This window comes from Grus americana, chromosome Z (assembly GCF_028858705.1).
Source record: "Grus americana isolate bGruAme1 chromosome Z, bGruAme1.mat, whole genome shotgun sequence".
NCBI lineage: Eukaryota > Metazoa > Chordata > Aves > Gruiformes > Gruidae > Grus > Grus americana.
Window position 1 is genome coordinate 87,438,548 of NC_072891.1, and position 17,316 is coordinate 87,455,863.

General features: G+C 47.0%; 1 protein-coding gene across 1 annotated transcript in view; it reads right to left on the minus strand.

Moving 5' to 3' along the window:
- FRMPD1 (FERM and PDZ domain containing 1) overlaps positions 1-17,316 on the minus strand; it is a 42,397-nt gene that overhangs the window by 5,470 nt on the left and 19,611 nt on the right. Inside the window, exons 5-16 of the mRNA XM_054809015.1 lie at positions 17,196-17,298; positions 16,748-16,793; positions 14,118-14,225; positions 9,932-10,027; positions 7,368-7,493; positions 6,111-6,230; positions 5,679-5,815; positions 4,318-4,444; positions 3,841-3,936; positions 2,405-2,587; positions 1,833-1,980; positions 309-1,124 (exon numbers count right to left, since the gene is read on the minus strand). Of these exons, the coding sequence (XP_054664990.1) occupies positions 309-1,124; positions 1,833-1,980; positions 2,405-2,587; positions 3,841-3,936; positions 4,318-4,444; positions 5,679-5,815; positions 6,111-6,230; positions 7,368-7,493; positions 9,932-10,027; positions 14,118-14,225; positions 16,748-16,793; positions 17,196-17,298 (2,106 nt within the window). The remainder of the gene's footprint in view (positions 1-308; positions 1,125-1,832; positions 1,981-2,404; positions 2,588-3,840; positions 3,937-4,317; positions 4,445-5,678; positions 5,816-6,110; positions 6,231-7,367; positions 7,494-9,931; positions 10,028-14,117; positions 14,226-16,747; positions 16,794-17,195; positions 17,299-17,316) is intronic.

Here is a 17,316-nt window from a genome sequence, read left to right on the forward strand (position 1 = left end):
AGAAACCTGGGGACTCTCCAGAATGCCAACATCATTTGAAAACTAACTTTTTCTGGGATCCAGTGCTTGGATGTGATGACAAATCTCCCTGCAAAGTTCCAGCTCTGGCCCCTGTGTGCGCATCCAATGTATTTCTGCTGAAGAGCAGCTTATGAAGAATAGGTAGTCAAAGGTCCTTCAAAAATCTTGGGAAAACTATGAAGAGCTGAAAGATGATCCCTCCAGGAAGGCTGACACAGGGAAACAGGCAACACCCTAGCCTAGGGGGTGGAAGGAACGTGACCTGCAGCAAGTGGGTGAGGGTTTACCTGCCAGGGCATCCGGAGGGCTGAGCCTGTCTGCAGCATCGTAGAACTCCTCCTCAGAGCTGGTGTCACCAAAGCCTGGGGGCGGCTCCAAAATGAGGTTGCTTGTCTCTGCCCTCTGTTCTGCTTCACATGGTGTCTGTTCCTGGGCAGACCCATCTGTCCAACGACTTCTTTGAGGGCTGAGACTGATGTTGCTCTTCTCCACGGTGCCTGCAGGGGATATGCTGTAGCACAGGCTGTAATAGCCCATGGTGTTTCTCTCTGTCAGCTTGTTCTCCAGCACAGACACACCAATGTCCTCCCCTCTCTGCTCAGAGGAGCTGTCTTCACACCCAGGCTCCTCTGCATGTGGTACCTGCAAGAAACAGAAGTAGTCTCTGGTTTCTGCCTTGCTGGAGCCTCCTGCAGCACGAATGGGGAAGAAGCTCTTGTCTGAACTGCTCATCTCCTGCACTGTTGGTGTGTAGAAGTGGAAGAACTCTGGCCTGGAGGAAGAGCAAGCTTCCAACTCATCTTCCTCCAGTGCATCCATAGAGTCACTGGAGCCACTTGTCTTAAACCCTCGGCTCTCAGTGTTGGCTGAATCTGAAGCCTCAGATGTGCTGTCTGTTGCATTGTCACCTCCATCGTATTGATCGCTCCCTCCAGCTTGGAGCTTTGTGCTGTCCTTCTCCGGGCTGTGGAGGTGTCCCAACTCCTCCTCATTGCACGCAGGGTGGGCGCTGCTGTATGCTGTAGGCGTGTCCAAGCAATGCTCTGAGGAGGAATCCAGCTCCCAGGAGTCTTCAGAGTCACTGCAGGTTCGAGATTCATACCCTGGGATTTAAACAAATCTATCAGCCTGTCCTTTGCGATGGCAAGGAGGAACAGCCAGACAAGGGTTATGAACTTGTCTGCACAGCAGGGACTCAAAGGCCCTAGAGCTCTGTCCTCACTTGCTCATCAGCAAACAAGGTGAATATGCAATCTGACCTGCAGGGCCATAACCTGTCAGTGGAGGCTTAGTCCCTCCTGCCTGCTTTGTGTGGTTTTACTGCAGAGCAGTACCAGAGGGAGCTGCAGAACAGCAGCCAGCTAACTCATTGCCCAAAGCCTAAGTCTGCAACCCCTGTGAGGCTGGAGTTATCCTGATGAGGGACAGGACAGCATGGCAAACAGATCCTCTCTCTCCTGGCTGAGGTATGCCAGTAGAGGGGAAGTTGTTCAGGAGGTTGGTAAAAGAACACAAGTGCTCAGTGACAGGTTTGCCTTTTCAATGACAGGCACTCAGCCTGCACTTACTGGGAAAAGCTGACAATTACTGCTGCTCTTCCCCTGCCCAACTTGTCTGGGGTTGATGGAAACCTGGCACTGCCTGCACCAAGGCTGACAGTCAATAATTTGCAGATGCCACTGCACAACCCTGGGATATTGTTCTAGCATGATGCTATATTCCCAAGGGGAAATAACACTTCTAATGCTGAAGGATCCACCCACTTTCTCCCCATCCTTTGGCAAAAAAATGGCTCTTTTTTTTTTAAAAACCTTCTTCAGCTGACACACGGTGCAGTTGCTGTTTTTTCTCTCCCCAGGTAAATATGGAGACATTTGCATCCACGAACAGTCTGTAATAGCCAATGATGAGGCAGACAAGATCTTTTGCACTGTTTGATTCCAGCAGCAGAGTCAGCAGCTTTTTTTTTGCGGGGGGATGGTGCAGGGAGAAAACAGTAAAAAATGTTAGAATAGACAAATATTGCTTGTACCACAATCTGCAGGAACATGCTGCACACTGAGAAAAACATTCCCTCTCTCCCATACTGCCATCATTGCAGAGCACTCTGTTTTTGCATGAGGCACAGAGAAAGAAGAGAAACTGTTTTTCTCACATTTTGTTTCTTTGATATGTCTCACTGATGGAGGCCAGCAGGAAGAATCACTTTTCTTCAGTCATTTTGTATTCTTCCTATGACCTCTCTCTTCTGAGTCTGTTCTAAGCCTTTTGTACTGATGACTGTACTGAGCATCAGCTAAACAATAGAAGGTGTGAATAACTCCCCCCTTGTTTTCTGGCCCTGATACAGCCACACGCTGGCCATCATGAAAGCACAGCTTACCTTCAGATCCTGCAGGTAGATTTTCACCATGCTCACTTTTTCAGACTCTTCTGTAAGCTCCACCCTGCTGATGTTTGCAAACTCTGCCAGACTTGTTATGATGTTGAGCTTATTATTGATAATCTGGCTGACCCCGTACTTTGCACCCACCAGCAAGGCAACGTACGATTCTCTGTCCTGTAGCTGTAGGGGGAGAGGTTAAATCTGTAGCCAAAATCTGAGCAGGAACCCATTCACCTGTGCTGGGCAGGGACTCCTCAGCCACCCAATCTCGTGTGATATCTTTTAGCACTGGACTCTACAACTGAGCTGTAACCAGCTGCAAAGGGAGCCCCTCGTTACTTACAGGCTGTCAGGTCACCTGCTCCGGGCCGTTCTCTTCTCTCGCTTGGGGACCACCAGTTTCCCTGTGCCCCCAAGGGAGGTGGCCCCAGGGATGCACCAGCCATCTAGCAGATCCAAAGAGATGGTCAGCAGCAGGTTGCTATCAGAAGTGTCACCTGGCAGGCTGCGCCAGATGGACCTAGTGAGACCTACTGGAGCTGGCTAGAAACTTCAAGAAGGAATTTTTGGTTTTGGAAGAAATGTCAACACTTTCTGTTAGTATGAGACACTTAAAAAAATGAATTAATGCCCATATAATTTGGCAGAAATAGTTCAATTTGCACACAACTGTAAACAGTGGCATTACTGCAGCCCATCAGTAAGGTGTTCCTCTGATACAGACCTACCTAAACTGCTCAGCCCTCTGTACAAAACAGCCTGTGGTCCACAGTTCAGTACAGATCCAAGTGGGGACAGAAAAAAAAAACAACCAAGAAACCTCTTGTGAAAAGAGCAGGGTTCTTTTTTTACAGTAAGGTTTAAGCACGACCAATATGTTTTCTAGAGTTTTTGAACACTCCCTCAGATCTCTTAAGTACTTTACGACATACAAAATCTAGACAGAGCTCACCCGAAGACCAAGAGTCACAACTTTCAATCAGAAAAAATATGCATAATTATTGTAGGCTGGTATGTTATTCACTTCAGTGGAACTATGTTGAGTTACCCTAGCAGAGTCCCTTACCAATATTTATCATGATGTCCCAGGACAGAGAAAAGTGGTATGACTGGAGCTGGCTCAAACAGCATCACCAGAGCTAATTTTACATTTTCTACAAGCATCAAAGCAGACAGGGAAGGAGACTCAGTAGGAGGTTGCTAGTCTCACATCAACAACCAATTTAGAAAAATATTTAAACATTTCTGCTTTAGATAGGGTTTGCTTTGGTTAAGATATGATCTTACCCACTGGTGAAGAAAAAGGGTTAAAATGGCTTCTTGTGCCCTATCTTTGCAGTTATTCTCAAAGTACACTGCCATAAGAGGTGCACAAAACAAGGCAATAAGATAGTATGCCAAAACCCAATTACATAAATAAATGGCACTCGTACCATCAGAGTGGCATTAAAGATCTTCCCGTTGTACATCTTCAGGTCTCCCAGTATTTGCAGGTAGCTCAGGCGCATTTGGACTGCTGCGAGCATATGCTTCATTGTGCAAAAGAATAAATACTGTTTAGAAACATGACAGATGAATAAGGTTTGACAGGTAGCCCATTGGCTAGAAGATGTTCGTTTCATACAGGACTTAGTATTTGACCAACACATCTCGTTTGGTCTGGATAGGCAATAAATCTGTACAGGACCATGCCACATTACCACATTTGCCATGTGGCAACCCCACAATCAACTATGAACACACTATGGGTGTGTGTGCAGCAGAGGAAGTTTCAAGAGGAAAAGATAGGAGAAAAGCCCCAAGTGCTCCCATAGAGAAGGGACCCACAGAGGAAAGACACTGCCTCTTTGGCCCTGAGACATGCTGCCGCCATCCTGGAAGGCACCTTGAAGCCAGGGGATGCACACTACCTTCTGCCGAGGGTCCAGTAGCACCTGGTTCCGCTTCATGTGGTAGCTAATGGCTTTCTTGATGTCCTTCCCTCTCATGTTTCGAAGCAAAGTTGGTGAGATGAAGTTTTCTATTCCCCAGTCCCTCCTGCCAGAAAGATGTGAAAGGAGCAAAAGGGGTCCCAGCTGTGCTGTCTCCCAGCAACACAGGAATGTGCAGAAGGGCAGCTGGCCAGAGGCAGAGAAGAGCAAAGGCACCATGGCAGTCCAGGATGCACCAAGCCTCAGGGCAGTAATGAGTCTGGATGGGTCATGCAACGTGATTGTCTCACTCAAATTCACTTCTATGTGTGTCTGCTACTAGGTCAGGAGATGGGGTTGGAGGAACACATGCTTTCACGCAGAATGCCTGTTTTTACGTGGTTATACAGGAGACAATCTACAGGCTTAGTCAGCATAATGGTCCCAATCTGTCCTTGCCACCCAGAGGATGAAGATTCTGTCTTTACATTCACTTTACTTTGGTTACAAGATTATTACATTTTAACACCTCCAGGTCCCTAGACCCAAAAATGTGGGCTATCTTTTCTGCTGCAGAGTTTATTCAGCCCAAGCATTAAATATTGAGGAACTAAGAATGTTGCAGTTTTCTGTAGTCGCTTCTCAGACTCCGCTAACTGCACGTGGCTGGGTATGTCTGGCTGTATGCAAGGAATCGGTGATGCTTGCATGGGCTGGTGGAGACAGTTACCACACAAATGTCTGTTATTTTAATGAGTGGCCCATCACAAGTTCTTAAAGCAAGGTTGTTCTGTCAGGCAAGTGTGGTCTGACAGCACTGACAAGCAGCATAGCACACCTGCTGCTTGTGAAAGCATTTTTCGGTATTTCTTCCAGATCCCATAACTTCACAGGACCTCTCACTTACACTGAAATTAGATATTTCTGATATAGTTCTGCTGGATGAAGAGATGTAAAGTACTGGCTGTGCCAAGTAGATGATTACCCTCTCTCTCAACTACAGAATGCAAGTCTTAGTATACTGGCAGGAGCAGCCTGGATAACCACAACTATGGGAGAGATTTGCAATTTTATGTCCCTGTGCTAGCTACAGATCAGAACCTCTCTCTGCTTAGGGACATGCCTGGATGTTAAACTGTCCATATTATTCAAGCAGCTCAGCAGGTAAAAGACAAGGAGACTTGTGAAGCCACCTTGCCCTAAAATGACTGGCACAACTAAGAGACTGCAGCCTCTTTGGGTCAGAGAGAGCCTTCTATCTAGGGCTAAACACTGGGCAAACATAGAGCTGATGCCACTTTTAGTTCACAGTTCTTTTGCCAGGCTTAGTCACAACGTAACACAGAAATTTGAGAACTTACTCAATGTATTTCAAGGATACTTTCTGTGGCTGAGCACAAGCATAGATCCTCTCTTGTATGTGCAGAGCAGCCAGACGTAATGCCACACTGCATTTCATTTCCACAGCAAATCTTTCCTGAAGCACATCGCTGCAGCTCTGGAACAAACAGAGCATGATGATATGAGCTCAAGAATAATTCACGATAAGACCTCTGATATGACTGCTGTGTGTCAAATAAAGGGAGCCACCCCGCTTATTTCAATCGCATTCTGTTAAAAAGCCATGCATATAAGTTGATTCAAGAATTTAAGGCAAGTGGAATCCAAATGCTCTATTCTTAAGTGCATTTCACATTCATATAATTGAACTGGCCTGAAGTATGCCTTGGTTTAAAGCAGAAATGAGAACTGGGTGAGAAGAGATCCTGAAGCATGGAATGCCTTGATTTCACCTGCAGGTAGAGATATTCAAAGGCAATTGGGTCTTCCTGCAGAAGGTCTAAGGGATCCTTTGGTACAAAGCAAACTCTGAAGAGGCACCGGTAGTCATGAGATTCTCTTTTTTGGACCACCTGCAACAGACAAACAGCATAATGCCACAACTACTGCTGCAGTCCCTCCCTTCACAAATGCATAGTAAGCCTCTGGCTTGTATGAACTCAGAAATAATTTAAATCTACTGGCAATTGGGAGGGCTGCAGATTAGCCATTTTCCTTAGCAAATACAAGGAGACACTGCTAGTGTTTGTAATTTTATCTTCAATTCTTTTTCTGTTTTTTTGCTTCTCCTTATGGTAGCTTGGAAGTCCTTTGACAGCAAAACTTCATTAAGTATCCATTGATCTCACATACTTGCAGTGTAACCAGGACAGAGGCTTCAAGACCATATGACAATGACAAAGGAACGGGCAAGCTTCTCTGCTTTTAAGTTCGGTCATAAGATACAGCAGCCATAAACAGACACATCATCATCATAATGTCAATACAATGTTAAGACCCCTGGGTCATAACATTAGCATATTTTATTCTGGGCAAATCCCATACAAGCTCACCAACTAAAACAAAGCAGAAATTCTCAGGCACATGTGCTCAGTGGTTGGACAGTGATAGCTACAGAACCTTTCTGCATCACAGTGGATCACCAGCCACCAAAGTCAACAGCATGGAGATGAGACTCCCAAGTAAGCACATTCTCACAAATTACATTAGCCCAGAATTACTAGCAGAGCAACAGAGTTACTAACAGAGATAACCTCATGTTTGCAGGACACAAACTTTTGATTTAGAATTTAATCAAATCAGCACGTTGCTGCGTTAACTGTCTGACTCCCTAGGGAATGCTGGGTACGCAACTATTTTAAGAGTGTCTCAAATAGTGTGCTCTGTAGATGGGCCTGTCTGACAGGTGGCACAAAGCACGCTCTACACCCTCCAAGCAACACCAGCCCATGGGTATTGCTCTGTGGGTCCTCTAAACCAAGTGAGACACTTCTGAAAGTACCATTTCTCCAGGGGCTCTGGTTAATGCAGTGGTAACATATGCAACAGGCAGAGAGAAGAGGACAGCACCTCTGGAGATGGGGCCAAACTCACTCCCTCTTCTGACACCTGCAGAGCTGTGCTCTCTCTGCACCTTGCTGGCCACAATTCAATGGTGCTGGTGCTCCCCTCCAGCATGGCTGCGGGGGCATGCAAGGGGCTCTCCTCACCTGTTCAATGAGCTCCTCTTCATGCAGCAGATGGATCTTTGCCACGTTGTACTGCTCCTCCAGAGCAAGGGCAAAGTGCGCAATGCTTTGGATGGAGAGCTTCTCCTTCAAGGTGAGAACAATGTCCTAGGAAGGGAAGGTGCATAGATAGTCAAACAGAATTTAAGACACAGTTGCTGAGCACTGCTAGCACACCGCATTAATTTGGATGATTCTAGCCTGCTGCTGGCAGCCATATGGGACAGCACTGAAAGGGCAGTGGCCAGACAGAAAATTCTCTGCAGCCAAGAACATGCTCAGTGCTGCAACACAGAGCGAATTTTTTAGTGCTGTTTCACAGGAAACCAGTGCCTATATGATGTACTGCCTTTCCCTCTTCACTGACAGCTTCTGAACACGTTGACTTAGACAAACCACAGGGGTCTCAAGGTTAGAGAAAGCCTGCAAGTTCATCAGAAGTGGAGGTACAGGAGATGGCAACCTCTTTGGGACACCAAGCACAAGCTTAGCAGTTAGCTGCTGTGCTATCCCAGCTGGACATCTGAGCAACAAAAGAATAAGCCAGCAAGGCAGTTGGCAGGATGGTGGTCAGAGCCACCCATCTCCACTGATACCAGGCAGCTGGTAAGGAGGGAAGTCAAGGGAATGGCAGGGGAAGCACAAGAAACACAGATTATGGGAGGAAAACACATTTTAGTAGATTAGGAGGACAAGGTAGGGAAACTGCAGCTTGCTGTGGTAAGAGTGCAGTAAGACACAAACTTCAAGGTGTAATAGGCATCAGATCCATTCCCTAGAGTTGCATGTCCTGGGCTGCTTCATGCTTAAAGTTTTGGCCTTACAGTTTTTAGTTTGGTGGTGTTGAGCACTTTCTGTCACCCTTGATCCAAATGTTTGCTGTTAACCATTCTTTCTAGCTTTCTAGAACTCTATGACTCTTTTTGAAGAAACTACAAAGAACTGCTGAAAAACATTTCTCCCTACTAATAAACAAGAATGTGAAAGCATAATTGTAAAAATCTTACCAAATTTGACTGAAACTGGTGTTTCAGTTTTATTGAGAATTTCTGCTGGAATACTGAGTGTCATGGAAATAACTGGGTTTGATTTTGGCAAATAGAAAACATTATACAAGGCTTGACTGAGTACAAATTGAAAGAGAATTCCTCTGACTCACTCAAGCCTCTTGAGGTAAGCATAAATGTTTGACTCATCTCGGAAAGGATCTCTCAAACAGCAGAGGAACTTTGGAAAACACCTAACCTAGGGAGCATGTTACCCATTTGAGTGTTTCTGTGAGGATGCTGGTCAGAGTTGCACCCAACTCCAGTGGGGAAAAATTTGTTCCAGGTCAGAGGTGAGCAACTCAAGTCAAACATGAAGAGCTAATCCATCTTTTAAAAATTAATTCCTTGCAGGTACTTGCAATACTCAAATATCTCTTTACAACTCATCTCCCCTTTCCTTACTGCCTCCTTGCTTTATTTCATTATTTTCTTTTTCTCTACCCTGCAAGTCACAAGACTTGCAGAGACTGACTTGCATGAGAGACCACAACAGTTTTGCGACATTTGGATGAACTAGCCAATAAACTCCTCCTTTTTGAGGAACGTTTTCAGTGCATTATAAATAAAATCTCCTTGCTTTTCCCCTTAATATTGTTTCAGCCTAGTAACTCCAGGATGTCTGTCCATCGTGCTTTTTTTCCATAGTAACTGCAGTGCTGCAGGACATCATATACCCTTTAAAGAAATTGTGGCCTCCAATCTGTGCACAGGCAAATCTTCTTAACTCCAACATAAACACTGAGCAACTCTGAAGATCAGGCTAGAAAAACTTACAGTTTGTAAGCCTATGTCTAACATCAATTATGGAAAGTGCTAGATTAGTGGCTCTGGAGAGCAGCACCTTGTATTTTGAAGAGAATGATAGTAACTTGGCTATAATGCCTCCAAGCACAAGTGGAGGTAGTACTGCTTTTCCATCTCAAGGGGTTAATCAGTTTTCATGTCTCCACAGGGAAACATTTTCACCAGTGCAGAAAAGAGGCTGGAACACGGACGGGCACTTTAAGTAACAACTAGCACAACTGCAGCTGCTGAGTTCACATGATATCAAAACCTGGACTCCACTGTCGAGGTCCCAAACCAGGAGACGTTCTCCCGCTCAGGGATGCACATTGTCACTGCTATATTACACAACCTCCTCTGTATTCTGCCATGTGATTTCCAAGGAAAGCAATGTCTGTGCAGACAGCTGCTAATTTGCCAGTCCCCCATCAACCTGTACTCTTGTACAAATTCAATCACATTTCACAAAGCTGTAGTGGTCTCATAGACAAGTTCCTGCAAGCTGTGTGAAAATCAGTTGCTTAGAAGAAAAGAGAGGTGAACCAAAGCTGCAGGAAGGGCATGGAAAATCCAGCATGCTCAGCATCAGCCAGCAATCCATTTCCTACTAGCTGACCAATACAACCACGAGGTTGCAAGTTCCACTGCATGCACCTTTGCTACTGGATTGAATTCAGGTGATGGAAACAAAGACAGACAACCAAGCACTGTTACCTTCACAGTAGTGCTCGTCTCAAACCTGAAAGCCTTCGTCTGTCCATTTTCCAAGTATACCTTGAGAACGTTGGGCATGCAAAGAAGAGAATTCCCCTGCAGAACAAAAGCAACAGCACTACTCCTTGGACATTAACCTTCCGGGCACCAGGCTGCTCTGCCTGACACAGCACATCCTGGTATAAATGAAAATCTTTCTCTGCTTTTGCAATCTTCTGTGGCACCAAGCTTTATTCCCTAATTATGCTCCTGGCACAGAACAAGGGAAAGACAGCATAACAAATGCCTTTACCATAAAACTCCAGCCAGTGCAATAGCTGCACACGGCACAGATATGCCCACTCTTCAGTTCCCACACAGCACAGGAAGATCTGACAGATGCTGAAAGCTGAGAGCCATCCTCCCTGCTCATTACCAGAAAAGCAGCAATGTCTGCTGGAAAAGATAGCATCCCATTACCGGGCACCAGGCAGCACTAACCCCACACTGACACTTTCCCACTGGCAGCAGCCATGACTTACATTCAGGAGCTATCCAAACCCTCCATGCTAGCATTAATAGATCTTGCACACCACAGGAAAGCTGTAGGATTCAGCTAAACATGCAGTGCTACTTTTACTGAGCATCCCTCTAAGATTTGTCATTCTGGGGCTTCCCAAACAGGAGATGTGACCAGAATTACTTGAGATGGGTCTCAAGTGCATTAGACAAGGCAATGACTCCCATAGCAAAAGCACCTCTATTGGGTGCTCTGAGAAAGGTCTAGGAACTTGGCCTCTGTACTTCTGGGGCTCTCTAGAGCTGCACCTTTCAGCCTTACACCTTACTCCTTTAGTAGAGTTCATTTGCACCTTTCTTCTTGTTTTCAGCCTTATTCTTCTTGTTGTTCAGTGATGAGAAGGTTTACTCCTCCAGCCTTGGACTTCCCATTCAGCATATCTTTCTTATGTTCTTGGACCAGCACGTTCCTTCAGTCTTAAAGAGTTTATCTACTTGTCATGACAGTCTTGAGGTTGAGAGTGGCATCTCTAAGATGATCTCTCCTATGTTTCATTTACTGTGCAACACCTCATAATCTCACAGCCTTGGTTTCTCTTGATAGAGAGCCCATATACCCTGGAAGTACTACCAGATCAAACATAAAACACTTATCGATCTTGTTCCTTGTTCCTCTTCTCCCTGTTTTGTGGGGTTCAAGGTCCCTACAGTCATCACTGAGGACAAAAGAGCAAATATATTCCTCACTATTCCTGAGCCCAAGCTCTAACTCCTTCCTACTGAGTAGCATGCACACCTCACATCTTTGACACACTTTGGGTCCTCCATTAATTTCAGAAAGGTGATGCTGGTTTACACCAACTGTGCATTTTCTCTGGTAGCTCCCGCAGCTGCAGGTCATCATATGAATGGGATCTTGTACAGCCAGCTCACAGCAGAACTTGAAATCTATACAGAAGTTCATATACAAATTAAGTATCACCACTCTTCTGGTCAAATCCAATTAGTTGGCCAGAACACCCAGAAGGGATTTCTCTCCTTTCGTGCAGGTTCGAATACTAGTATGAATTAATTCTGAAAGCTTCTGCTATAGCTTAAGCAGCTGTACCCCTCCTGTTTTGTCTGGTGCGAGGTTGATTTACTCCATGTTACAGTTAGGCCCGCAACTTCTAATAATACACTGACTGATGCTGACCTGAGGATCCTGAGGGACCTGTCTCTTGCATATCATTCAGCTATATGGAAGAACATCATAAGTTCGCAAGAGAAAATGGAGGCTCGATAGCATTGAGGTTTATTAACAATTTATGGTCCCAAACTGGAGTTTCAGGTTTCAACTGCAGAATGCAGCCTCTGGGTTCCTTCCAGTTGCCACAAAGATCATTTAGCAAAGCTCCATTAAGATGACAAGAGTAGTATATTTACTGAAACAGGAGGCTTTGCAGTTTTTCAGGGTCATAATACCCATTTTGGCTGTCTTAATACATCAGTCACCTAAAAGGAGAGCAGTTCTGAAATACTCAAGCGGAGTAGCTGCTGTCCATGGTGAATACTGCTTTTCCAGGAAGAAGCCATAAATATGCAACAAATTTATTTAGTCTTCCTTTGTGCTAACATTTTACTGTTCAAAACAGGGTCCGTATGCAACTGGTGAAAAGGGAAGCCAAGACCCATGGGACCCCAACACCTTAATTAATTTCTCTTACCTTTATATTCTCATTAAATGAAAGGCAAACTATATATTGATTGCGTCCCACCTCTGCGCTTGCAAAGGTATGATTAACTTAGCAGAATATTGATAGAGGCTTTGTAGGAAGCGCAGAGTACAGCATCCCCTCTGGAAGTGCCTTCTTCAGACCCACCTTGCAATCAGTAAGTGAATGGCACAGATTTGAGACCTCCATGTGCTGCCCAACCTCTGGCTGAAACAGCTCCATGGAAGCTCCCAAGAAGATGCTAGTGTGAACCTGCAGATAGAAGAAAAAGCAGACACTGCTGGCATTTTCAGGTCTGGCTGTATCCCATGACCAGTCTTGCCCAAGGCCTCTCAGTCATCTCTGCCTAGGACCACTTCCAGAGCACATCCTCCTCTTCCCTACTGCCTGCCTTGTGAGCTCTGTGGCCTGTGCCAACGACATGAGCAGTCCAGTACCTGGCTTCTGTGTCAGGAAGGGTGGCCCAGCTGCCATAATGCTCAGGCACGATCCCAGACAGACCTGTCATTAAGATCTGAGGGATGTGAACACAGCCCTTGGTAGAGCAGAGATGACCCTTGCAGCAGCTCCAGCACATCTGACAACAACTTGGCAGGAAGGAAAGGATCTCAGAGTTTAGAGAGACTTACTGGCAAATGTGTCAGGAGTCACACCTGGCCCTCTCCTACTCTGGAGAGCAGGCCAGAGAAAATGAAGGAGTCCTGACATGCCTGGAGTCAGGTACCAAAGCATTCACACTGTGCCTGTCTTAACAGCCTGGTGACATCCATGGCACCTCTGGCTGCACCTCTGCCCTGGTGCAGGGGGAGAAGAGGAAATGCCTGCCACAGGGAAGGCTCTCTCTGAGCTGGGTCAGGAGAGCTCCCTACCACCAGAGATGGAAACAAGAGACAGCCTAGAAAAGAAGAAGAAAAAGGCCTAGTGGATGGTCCGTCATCATAGCAAAGTGCAACAAAGCAAGATTTCGTCAGACCTGAACAGCACTAATGAGTAAGGGACAGGACTGTGGAAATTTGATGACTGAAATTTTTCATTCCAAAAGAAAAAAGGAAAACCCAACAGAGTTAAAGACTCCCAACTGATGCCAGTCCACCTCAACCACATTGAGCTTAGTAAGTTACACAAAGAGAAAAAGGAAACATTTAAGAGCTGTTCTCACTTCAGGTAAGCTACAAGTGTTCTCACTGCTTGTCCTTTTCTATACAGGCAGACCTGTATCTACCCAGCTCATTTGTTATCAGTGCTAGAAACCCTGTGATAAATTTGCAGCATTCCTCCAGTGAGATGTGGTCTTGTTTCACACAAGAACACACTGGCTCAGCTTACAGATGATCTACTATCGAGGCAGCTGTCAATGCTCTGTGAAAACCCTCTGCAAGGAAATGAAACACAACGAGCTGGTATCGTATCAGCTAGAGAAATGTACGTCAAATTTAAAAGCAAAGTCACCAGTACCAACCTCTCTGAACATAATGCTACCTGAACACTGCTGAAGGCCAGGAAGAGATATCCCAGCTACTTTAGCAGCAAATAAACCTGGCATAGACAGTAGGATTCACCTCGCATCTTTAGGGTTAGGATTTGTCATGCCCAAACTTCAGTCTGGGTTTACTATAGAGAGATTAGCACCTCAAGAGATTACTACTACATACCACAGATATGTAATGCTGATTTAAAGTTTACCTGATGGTAAAAGGACAAAAGTAGTACATGCAAGTGTTTTCCAGTAGTCTAAGTAAGCAAATCAAAGATAAAGCCCTCTGGAGATGCCAGTGCTCCCCCTTGATCACCAGTGAGCCTAGGAAACAAGCTGGGACCAGATGCATGTCCAGGGCAGACTAGCACAGTGAGGGTGCAGCCACTCTGTAGGTATTGACCTTGTTAACCCAGCCTGGCATCTGTCTGCAAGAGTGACCCCTTTCTTCCCAGCATGCAGTGCCCACAGTGCCCAGCTGCAGCCATGCCCCACTGACCTGTGTGTGTCCATTCACCAGCACTTCCTCTGCAAACCGTACTTTCACAGGGTTTGTTTTTAGCCTTGCCCTCTTCTCTGCAGTAAGGAACGATGACTTAGGCCCACCCTGAAAAAATAACAGCACTCGGTTGGCAGCTCAGTCTGTTGCAGTTATGTATGAGAGGCCCACAGTACAGGCAGGGGTGCGATCACAGCCCATGCTGAAGCTGCTCGCACCACACTGCCTTGCACTTACAGGCACAGGTGCTGCTAGGAGTCTCTCAGCCTCTAGGCTTGCTACAGGCCTTTTTGACCTATCTGGGTGGTTGCTGCCTTCTGAACCCAAACCCATCTGCCCAACAAATGGACACATGTGTAACACATGCTGTACACACTCCTAATTTCACTCCACGTTAACCAGTTACTGTGTTTAGGCATTTCCCCAACTCATGCAATGAAGCCACAATCCCACAGAACTACTGTTAACCTGCAATAGCTGGCTTTCAGTGGGGCTACACAGTACCATAAACCAACACGTGCGGAGTGCCTTGCAGTGATAGACAAAAATCGTCCTGTCAGTGTATCACAAGTACACAGGTGTATATATGCAGCACTTCCCTGCTCAGATGGGGTTTCTAGGTCATACTCTTATATTGCAAATGTTTAAGAAAACTGCTCAAGGCTAAAAAGCCAACTTGACTTCATTGCATTGTTGTCACATAACCATTTTTTAAACGTGACAGGGACCTACCAAGCTCACAAGACACCACATGAGCCTAGGAACCACTGAGTTCTTGTGCCCAAACGTTCTGCTCTTGTAAAGCACAGTATTCCCTAAGAAGAACAGAGGCAGCATCCCTCGGTATGCTCTCAGGCAACTTCAAGGTAGAGCAGCAATTCCTACACTCTTGCCAGAGGCGCAGGTACCTCCCAGCCTGCCACAGCCTGATCTTGCCTCGAGGCCATTTGGCAAGGATGGAGGAAGGGAGGCAGGCAGGAGTCTCTGCACCTGGCCAGCAAGCCCTTCCGGAGTCTGCCAGGCTGTACAGAGCATCACGCTCCACAGCTGCCCTGAGGAGGGCCAAGGCCTCCAGCATCCCTTCTAATGTGGCCAGAGCAGCCCAGGCAGAGGGTCTGCTATCTGTCGATGGGAGGGGTTACCTCTCAGCTCTAAGCACAGCTGCCTTCAGAGTGGGGCAAGAGCCAACCCCAAACCCAAGATCAGCCTTGGCTGTATTTGGAGGTGTCCTTAAAGTGACCTGCAAAGGAAAAAACAAAAATGGGTTCGTGCCCCATTTACTTCTCAACAATGCATGAAGGCCTGTGAAGGGTGTTCCAAATCCCATGAAGGGTTTTCCAAATCCTTTTCTCTCTGAAAAGCCATTGCATTTTTCCATGTTTTGGCAGACATTCAGGTCTCGCATAACTAACTTGCTTTTTTTCCTTGATCTCCAGAGCCAGATCAAGCACTGGCAAGACTGACAGTCAATGTACTAGGCAAGGGAGATCAGATTAACAAAAGAGGAAAGTCACTGTTCAGTGGGTTTGCTTAAAACGCTTTCTGGTTACTTTGGCTTTGTGCACATCTGTTGAATGTCAACACCTGGGAAACTTCAGGCAGGAAAAATATATTTAAGAGATTTTCTCTTTAATGTACCTTTACTGAATGGCCAAGAAACCTCATGACCTTAAGCCTGAGAGCTCTAGTAACTCTGCTGAGGGAATCATCATTCTTGTTGCTATGAATAAATCAAAATAAAAAAACCTCCAGACAAATGAAAAACAATCCCAAAATGCTCTCCAGTGTGGGGCAGGGGGGAAATGCCCCTCAGGCCACTTTCATACATCACAAGAAGCCAAAAAACACACAAACCCAATTTTGTCCTTGCCTTGCAGCTCAGCTTTTACACACATTGAAATCCACGTGGGTAAACACATCATGTTGGCAGTACATGCCTTCTGGGAAATTTTATGCTACAGGAATGGGCAGTCAGCACCACAGTTTCATACCATGCTTCTGTTCCCAAAGTATGATCCACACCCAGGTCCCAGCCCTTAACCAGACAGACCCTGGAGAAAAAGGGGTACATTTTTCCAGCACTCAGACAGGAAAACCTCAAGAGCTTTCAAGGAGCACCCAGGGCAGATGCTGAGCCTACAGCCTCAGCACCTGCCTTTTGTGTCCAGGGGGGCCCCATGGACCAGACAGCCCCAGCACACAGGGAGCACTCCAGGCTGTTCTCTGTGGACTGGCCACAGCTTACTGAGACCTGCCTGCATCCCAGTCGTTGTGGCCTCCTGGCCCCTGCAAAGCCCACTGGTCCCTCACAGCTCCTGATGGAGCCTCCAGCTCCAGGGACCATGGGCTCAAACTGCTCAGCAAGCCTGTCTATCTGACAGGCTCTGCAAGCTGCCCTGGCGCTGCACCCAGGGGAGCTGAGGGGTTACCAACAATTCTCCACAAAACCTCCTCAAAGGGTGTGCGTGAAAGCAGAGGACCCTTGCAGCTCCCTCCCGACTTTGGTCAGGCCCTTGCATCCTGAGTGCCAGCCCAGCCGCCCCACCTTCCCTGTGGGCCACACTGCCAGACATGGCCATCTGGGGCAGTGCTGCTGGGAGTGCTGAGAGTGCTGAAGAAAGGCCATTTACCGAAGTGCAGCGCAGGACAGTTAGGAGGAGCTCGTCACCGGCCTCCCTGTAACAGAGACATGCAGTCAGCTAGGATCAGCAGCTGCCTGCACCTTCCTCCCCAGTGTCGCGGCAGACGGCGCCAGCGAGGCCTTTGGCCCCTCCGCCCCCCTGCGAGGGAAGGCTCTCACCCAGGCAAGGTGCAGCCCACAAAGCACTGCCACGGTACAGGAAAGTGGGGGAACCCCTCTCTCCTGGCCTGCTGTGCCCTTCAGCCTCAGGATGGACTCGTTCCAGTGGGACAGGCCCCCACCGAGCACAGCACCCCGGGAGGCAGCAAGGTCCTCCTCTGTGAGGGGAGGATGGCCCCACACAGCAGGCACCTTTGGAATTCTTGGTGAGACCTGATCCCCACACATCTCCTCTCAGCCCTCTGCCACCTCGTCCTGCGGGCCACGCGGGACCACACCTGATGATGTCAGCCGCTCGTTCAACAGACACGTCGTCCACCGCAGTAGAATTTATTAGGAGGAGCTGGTCACCTGGCTGCAGCTTCCCTTCGGCAGTGCTCCCTGCGGGCGACCAGCACA